Source organism: Phymastichus coffea, unplaced genomic scaffold (genome assembly GCF_024137745.1).
Source record: "Phymastichus coffea isolate CEN01 unplaced genomic scaffold, Cenicafe_Pcof_1.1 PCOF00086, whole genome shotgun sequence".
Classification (NCBI taxonomy): Eukaryota; Metazoa; Arthropoda; class Insecta; order Hymenoptera; family Eulophidae; genus Phymastichus; species Phymastichus coffea.
Window position 1 is genome coordinate 518438 of NW_026706897.1, and position 8206 is coordinate 526643.

The 8206-nt window shown below is 37.2% G+C and overlaps 1 protein-coding gene across 2 annotated transcripts; it reads left to right on the forward strand.

Annotated features, from left to right (window-relative positions):
* The first annotated feature begins 3416 nt into the window (after nucleotides 1-3416).
* Nucleotides 3417-5677, forward strand: LOC131669047 (uncharacterized). 2 transcript variants are annotated; one of them, XM_058943618.1, is made up of 3 exons: nucleotides 3417-3478; nucleotides 3906-4480; nucleotides 4633-5677. In XM_058943618.1, exons 2-3 carry the CDS (start codon nucleotides 3982-3984, stop codon nucleotides 5379-5381), a joined length of 1248 nt encoding a protein of 415 aa, XP_058799601.1. In that variant the 5' UTR covers nucleotides 3417-3478; nucleotides 3906-3981; the 3' UTR covers nucleotides 5382-5677. The 2 variants fall into 2 exon arrangements, with proteins under 2 accessions (XP_058799601.1, XP_058799602.1); XM_058943619.1 differs by lacking the exon at nucleotides 3417-3478 and having other exon boundaries at nucleotides 3838-4480.
* The last annotated feature ends 2529 nt before the right edge of the window (nucleotides 5678-8206 follow it).

An 8206-nucleotide genomic window follows, 5' to 3' on the forward strand; every position in this document is an offset into this window, starting at 1 on the left:
TCGAAAGGCGGATATGGAAAGAGTAAAGGAAGCGGATACAGAAATATCGTCGAAATCGAAAATTGAATAAATAGGCCGCATCTCCAGTTGTAATTTGATAGTCGCATCCATAAAATTTGATTGTGTCGAAAGAAGATTGAATTGGGGTAACCCATTGGAAAGCTGTTATTCCAGGTTTTCGTTGAAATTACATTTTTTTATTCTGCTGTACAGTTCAGTTTTCCACGATACAAATTATCCGGCTTCGCCCTGTAGTTTTACCCAATATCAGATACAAAGTGATCAATTTCCCAGAAAAATTACTCGCGTAGTAATAATGAACCACAGACGGAATTTCCAAGCGAACAGAATATCCCGGCTAAATATGAATCTTCAATGTATTTTTCATTCGTAAAATAAACGATAATTAGTAAGGCGCAACGTTATGGTCGATAAGATCCGAAAATCGTGAGGCTCCTCGTCATTTGAACACCAAACAAAAGAGATGACGCGAAGTAAAACACAATTAGATGAGAAAGAAATAATTACCAAAAATAAACGAGCACGAGAGGCGTGGAAAAGAGAAAGAACGCTCGAGCGTAGCGTCGGTGAGTTTTAAATCAAATTTAAGAGAATGACTGGTCTTGCTCATTTGAGCGCGCGCGCCAAAGGACAAAAGCCTTTTGAATCTCGTTGTTTCGAGGACTTTTGGCGTGGAGAGGAAAGGTTGACAAATGAGCATTGTGGCCTCGTTTGATGCACCTTTAATTCCTCCGTGCGAGTGTATGTGATCTTTTCTTCAAGTGATAATGCTCACACCTCGAGGACGGGATGAGTTATTTTTCAAAGGGCATCGCGTGCTCCTGACCTTTCGTGCTTGCCCTTGTTGGGAACGCACAATGCAATTTTCGGTGTCGCGAGATACATTATGTACGCTAATGGGTTCATTTGTACTTTTTTTACGGTATTCTATCATCTCGCCTACGCTTGTTACATATTGCATTACGTGTGCATTACTCATTTGCTCTTGTGTGCACGTGTGAGTAATGAGTTCTTCTAGAAGAGGCATAGTTATTACAATATTTGTGCAGGTTCTGAAATTTACTGAAATTTTTATAGCAAAATGGAATTTATCGCTACACGTTTTGTCGTAAAATTCCGTCGCCGTTGGCCTGTTTGTCAAACAATCTTTTAAACGTGCAAGTACCATTAGTTCCTAGGGACCGTGAAAAAGAACCTGTACTCCGTGCGTCGACACAGATAGCTAAAAAAGAAGAAGGTGAGGGTTTCGCAGAGAAGACTTTCTGAAAAGCGACAGTCACTCTAAATGTTTATTCTCAAAAGCGCACTTCAGAAGTGGGCAAAAAAGGGAGAAAAAAAACAGTGAAGCTGCTCTTTGAATTGAGGCTTGGGCCACCATTTATTTGCCCGTCGTCGTCGCCGTTGAGTATTGTCTTGCTCTCTTTCTCTAGTCGCACTTTTGCTCGTCGTCGTCGCCCACTTTATATATCTGCGCACGACATTTTTCTCTTTTCTCTTGACACTCGACAATGGACGAATTGTGCGCGCCGAACGTATAAAAGTACAGTTTGCGCGCGCCTCACGGCCGGGAGCTTTGTTGGGTGGTTTTCCTTTCTTCTACGTACACTCGTTCGCGCCGTGCGCGCGCGCGCGCGCGCGCACTTCAATAGTGCAATTTTTAAACTTTTGACTTTGTCACGCGCAAGCTTATACAGGCTGGGAACTCTGTATGCGGAGTCGTAAGTTGCCGTTGTTATTTTTTTCGCTTCGACGGAAAGAAAACTTTGAGTCGACAACCTGCGAATGAAAGGCACATCTTTTACGATTTTTGTGCTTTCAAAGTCCGCGTGACATTGCATTCAAATATTTCGCTTGTACAGCAAAAGAATTTTCCAATTCATTTGGCGTGTGTCTACATACATAGCAACTATTAATGTACCATTCTAACCAACCCTTGCGCGTATATCTTGGCTGTGTCAATAATTATTGAAACGTAATGACTATATTGTGAAATCAATGGGTTTATATTAGAATAGTTTCCATTATACCACCGTTAATGTTTGGTTTATTGGCCGCTTGTAACGATATTGAATTTTACAGACTCGAATGTGTATAACCGACTAACGTATTATGTGCTTCGATGATATCCATTATTCCACATGAATTCGATGCTATTCGGTATCCATTCAATTGCGTAATTGTTCGCAACCAAAGATCAATTGATTGACGTTGAAAAATCAGCGAAAGACTTGAAATCGGTGAAATCAAAAAGCAAATGATGAAATAAATCAGAATCGGTTCGTCTCTGGGAATCAACAAAAAGGAAGCTCCGTTAGCGGACTGCGCTTCGAAGCACGCGTTTAGTAAAGCAAAAGGTTGATCTCGCGCAGTATCCAATTAACCCAAATAGTCACTAAATCAAGAGATACGCGTGCACACTTCACGTAGTCGTTCCGGCGTTCCTCCACGCACTTTCGGCCTCGCTGTGCAATCATGCATTTTTCGTGAGCACGCGCACCTTTCAATTCTCGTTGCCAACGGGGCCCATAACTTTTCCGGATGCGCGAAGGCGATTAGATTCTCTGTCAGCGTGAATGCTAAATCACGATCGTGACCCGAGCTCGCGAGCACTGTAATATCGTGCTCTTTTTGGCCAGTTTTCGGCCGACGCGGTTGTTAGCTCTAATTGTTTGTCCGAGCTCGGGGTGAGTACGCCAAGCACCCGATTGTTTCGCACTCGGCGTCTCCGCTTAATTGTAGCTTTTACCAAGGCTACGACTCCGTGGTCAATCTCTGCTTTTTGCTTCGTTCGCTCTGTTTGCTGGCTGTTGTGGACATACAAGTATAGGCAGTACAATCAAGCTGCATCATCGCTTTTGATTTCCGTGCCATTTATATTAAATATTTAAAGGAAACACTTAATTATGAAAATGTTTTCAAGTTTTATTTTTTTCATTTGAATATTCTACTAACAACTACAAATTATTTTCGTAAATATCAAAACAATATGTATCCAAACATTTGTACGTATAAAGAATTTAATGATAATGCTGAAATATTAGTTCTCATCCATGCCAATTCAAGGTATCAATTATTCAATTTAATTGATATCAAAACACTATTTTATTCATCGATAACAGATCACGTGTAGATTAGCAAAAGCAGAAAATTCGACTGGGAAAGATATTAGTACGATGATATATTAAAATAAATAATTACTATTTGTGTTATTACATTCTATTCAATGATTCAGGATCGACGTTAAATCGATATTTGAAACGTGGCGCTTTTACGCTATTGCGTCACGTTACCGAATTCGGTCAACGATGGTAAAGATAGACGACCTCCGCTCAGATAATTGGTGGACATCCGTGAGTTTAGCGTTGTAACGCGCCAGTACTGACTGAATCACAGCTGGATATGTTGCATTTGAGTAGTTATTGTTATATGTTATTGTTAAAATGATTTAATAATAAAAGTGAGTAACAACATAATCATAAATAAAAATATCAATGGCAATTTGGTATGTGAAGCCATGTAGTATACATAATAAATATTGTTTTCCTCATTCTTTAGCTCGATTTTAGTAGCACTTTCAATGTAGATAGATAACGTCCATGCAATCAATTTAATTATCTTTGAAAAGGCATTGATACTTAAAATGTTCTCTCTTATTATTATATACAAAAATATATTTTACGTAAGCCTTACATTGAACTGACCGTTACCCTACTTATTTCCCTAAAAAACCCTACACAAGCAAATAAGATTCTTTCTAGTGTTTACTTTATGACAGTGCACTTCTTTTTTTACACTGACATATCTATTTTGAACACGAGTAAAGCATTTTTAATTTATATTTTATTTGTATTCTATTTATAAATGTACTCATTGAAGAAATCAAGTCATTATTTTTTCCAGAAGCAGTAAGTAACATTAATTCAAAAAAAGAAACTGCAGCTGACGAAGTGGACGTTTCGAATGGAGCAGTCGACTGGCAACGAAAATCTTGAGAGCAAGCCAAGTGACATTGACTTTCACGATTTGGAGACTCTATTGCAACAAGGTCTCGGTAATAATGAACTCAAGGTTATTGATCATCAGACGAAATATCTTTTGCCAGCTGGAGAAAATTATAGTAGCCTTGTAGTAAAACTCGATGCGACCATCTGCAGAAAAGATGATGCCGAAAAAGAAATCTTGCATCTTGTGGCGAAAGCCAGAATTCCGAACGATGAATATCTAGACAGTTGGATACTGGGCTTTAAAAAAGAGGTATTTGCTTATACTGAATTGTTACCCATATATAAGGATATTGAAGTAGAAGCTGGCATCCCGGAAAATGAATTGATAGATATCATCCCAAAGTATACGGGCCATAGGAATTCATTTAAGAATAATAGTGAGATAGATAAGGATTCTCTCATTTTGATGGAAAATATGAAAATGAAAGGATACTATAACTGTGATAGGCATACTGGTAAGCATTATTAATAAGTTTACATTCTGTAATTATTTATTTACGGTCTTGTGATGAATTAATTTAGAATTAATCATTTGTACCTGCATCTGTAAAATAAACATAGCTAAAAATAATTCTATTAAAGTTGTACAAAAATAAATACATTTTAGGTCTCGATTTGGAGCATGCGACAATAGCTTTCACGTCTCTTGCAAAATACCACGCGCTTGGTATAGCCATGATGCAGAAACGACCGTCTTTTGCTCAAATCGCCATGAGAATTTCGGAAACCAAATTTGTCGACCAATCCGTCGTGGAAGCTTACGATACTGTACGCAAAGCTTTCCATAAGTATTCAAGCTTGGCCGTCTACATCGATCTCATCGAGGCATCAATTACGTATATGATTGACAAATTGTTTTCGCAAGAAATTAGACCGGTAAGGCTATGGGATGCAATAAGTCATGGAGATTTTTGGACCAACAACATACTTTTCCACAAGAACGATCAGAATCGAGTCGATGATGTGAAATTTGTCGACTGGGCCTTGTATTTTCGTATTAGTGTTCTCGCTGATTTACCATATTTTTTATGTACTAGTATTCAAAGAACTGTTTTAGATGACCATTTCGATGATTTATTAAATTTATACTACGATACCTTCATTCGAACACTTGAGCGAGTTGGTTGCGATACTACAATGTTTACTAGGAAGAGTTTCGACGCAGAACTGAAGAAACAAGCGATCAATGAACTTGCCATGTGTGCACTTGCTATTAAATTCATTCATTATCAAGTTGAAAAAAAGGATGAAGAAAATAGACAATTACATAAGAATGTGTTTGAGAGTGAGAACGATAACTATGAGGTTAGTTTGTTGAGGATCATTGAGATTTACCAAAGGAGGAAATGGCTGTGATGGATGTTTTCTCAATAAGAAATCACGAGAAACTAGATTGCAACTATGGTATATGAGATTCAGTTAAACTACTGCCAGTTTTACTAACGCATAAAATATATTTTTTAAATAATGATAAAAAAAGAGCATTTTAAGTATCATTTGTTTTTTTAAGATTTCTCATGGTTCTTATTATTCTTTAGGAAAATTTCATTATTTTACTAAAGATTTGTTTAGGTAATTTTAAGAACTTTATTGACAGCAATCTTGGTATGTTTTTGTAATAAATTTTATATTGATATTTATTTTAATCACTAAACTCAACGTTATGGGAAAAAAAGAATTTTTTTTATATCGAGTCAGTAATTTGTCTCTGTAGTTTTATTTTCTTCTATTACACTTGTTTAACATTTTTTTACCAAACTATAAGTTCTTATCACATTATTGTATCTATGAAGCAGATAATAATTGAAGATTTACATTGACTCCAGTTCTCTTGAAAAATATTTTCAGATTTTTTGTACTATTATTAATAAAAGATTTTATTGCACAATTTCAAACTAAATGATTACTTAATCAATAAAGTAGAAATTTTATAGCTAAGCTTATCGTTGCATTCTTTTCATCCCCTTAGTGTCTAAAAGTTCTCATTGATAGACATTAAATAGCATACATCGCAATGGTTATCATGTTCCGTTTTCTAATTTCGAATAACCTCTCTAGAAATACGTAAAAACCCTTTGTTTTTTAGCAGCCTTAATCAAAGCCAAAAAATCACGAAAAAGACCGCGGCTCTCGACCACAGTTAATCCCGACGCTCGTAAATTCTCAAACTGCAAGTGTGCACGCGTCTTGGCATTTCTTTCGCCCCTCTAATCAGACCAGAGATTTTGGAGAAATCGCCGCCGGCAGTAGTTCACCTCTTTTCTCCGCACAACTGTTGCTATATAATGCTCCACTCTCCTGTGGCACATCTGCTGTGGTGTAATTTGCCTGCGAATATAAAGGGGGCGAACAAGAGAGCTGCAAAGAGAAATCAATCATATCCTGAATAACGACGTTTAGCCTTTTTCGCGCCGCGCGATTGGGCCTCTGGCAAATTTATGCGACAATTATCTTAAACAATGGGGCAATGAAACGTGAGTTACTCCTTTGGCCTTTCGCTCTATTTCACGCTCTTCGCCAGTGAGACCGAGCTTTCCAGCTAAGGTGGTGGCTTTACTGCAAGCTACTTCGACGATTGCTTTAATATATCTCAAGTAAATTCTCTGCTCTCGCTTTTTCTTCGCTGAGTTTATTCAATTGGATTTTTTTCAATTAAATTTACTACCGACGCTGAGCTCGATTAGTACAATTTTTAAATAATCAAAAATTACTCCATTTTAATTCATCTCAATGAATTATGTAAATTATTTTTTATTTTTATTTCGCTTATCGGGTGAAAATTTTTTCGATGAAATTATTTCCAAATTCATTTTTATAGTCTGCATTTAAATAATTTTATTTTATCTTAATACATTCAATTATTAAGTACCATACAAAGCAACTGGCTTTGAATAATTTCCGTACAATTTTTTTGCCAGATTTTTTAACAGCACGATGATAGCAAGAAATGTTTTTTAGCGCAAGTTATACTGTCAATGTAACTTCATTTTACAAACTTGAAACAGACTAATAGACAAAAAAGCACAGGTTAAAACGCAGATTGCGGCATATGTATCTTTATGTTTTATAGATCAACGCTTACACAACTGCAAACAGGAGGCTAGGAAACGATGAAAAAGTTCATTCTCGTGTATTTACCGAAACGCTGAATCAATAGAATGCATTTTCACCCGGACCCGTCGAAAATTCCAGGCACTTTGTTTCGCAGTTGACCGAGCGCGTAATGAAAGCTCGCGCGCGCGCGCGCGAGCGTTTGGCTTTTTACTCTTTCCGAAAAACACACAGAGCCACGCACAGCTGCCGAAGAAGCGAAAATCTCCAATGCAAACACGTCCGACTTGTACGCTCGATTCGTTGTTTTTCACCGCCGCCTGGCCGCACTGTGCGAATAAATAACAAAACGAATGCTGACTGGACGATGCATAGATGGATGGGCTGCAGGTACACACCGCATGCCACACCACGGTTTTCCACTCACCCTCGCGCGCCCAATGGGATTTCTTTTTCTGGCCGGCTGTTAATAAAAGAGGAATGGAGCGAGTTTGTTGACTCGGCTAAGCGGCTAGGCTACGTACGCGCGCGGGTCAATATAATGCTCGTTGCTTTTTTCCCTGTCTCTTTTGCCATTTTTCGCGTGCTCACTCGATTAGATAGATTTACATGCTCACCCGTACATTGCTGATCGACGACACTTTATTACAACATTACATATTCGCGCTGTTGTTGTCAAGCTCTTACATCTGTTGCATTCGTTAAATAATCTTTTTAATTTTACTAATTTATTTTCATAGAAGCGCAAGTACGATTATCATCTTGAACATTCGTATATTTTCTTAATTATAGAAGAAATTTTATTTTAAATTTAATTATTTAATGTCGCATTCACCTGGAAGAATATTAGCGACCCGAAGGTACATTGTTATTTGCATTTTGAGTTAGTAATACATATATATATCATAATAATACACATTTGGTAGTAGTGGTTTTGTGTTGTATGTATGAGTGGTTTGTATGATTCAAATGTTTTTAATTTTTGTTTTTTGAAGGAATTTTGAAATTAATGATAGTTTTGTATTGGTTGTTGAGAAAATTCTTTAGATTATCTGCAAGCTTGAGTTTCCGGCGTTTGGTTTGGTACTTCAGACAGTGTAGTAAGAGATGTTCTGCGGTTATTCTGGTTT

Excerpts from the sequence above, each read along its gene's own strand:
- LOC131669047 (XM_058943618.1), top strand. The coding sequence starts at position 3,982 with ATGGAGCAGTCGACTGGCAACGAAAATCTTGAGAGCAAGCCAAGTGAC. Across the intron at positions 4,481-4,632 it reads TAACTGTGATAGGCATACTG|GTCTCGATTTGGAGCATGCG; the intron begins GTAAGCATTATT and ends AATACATTTTAG.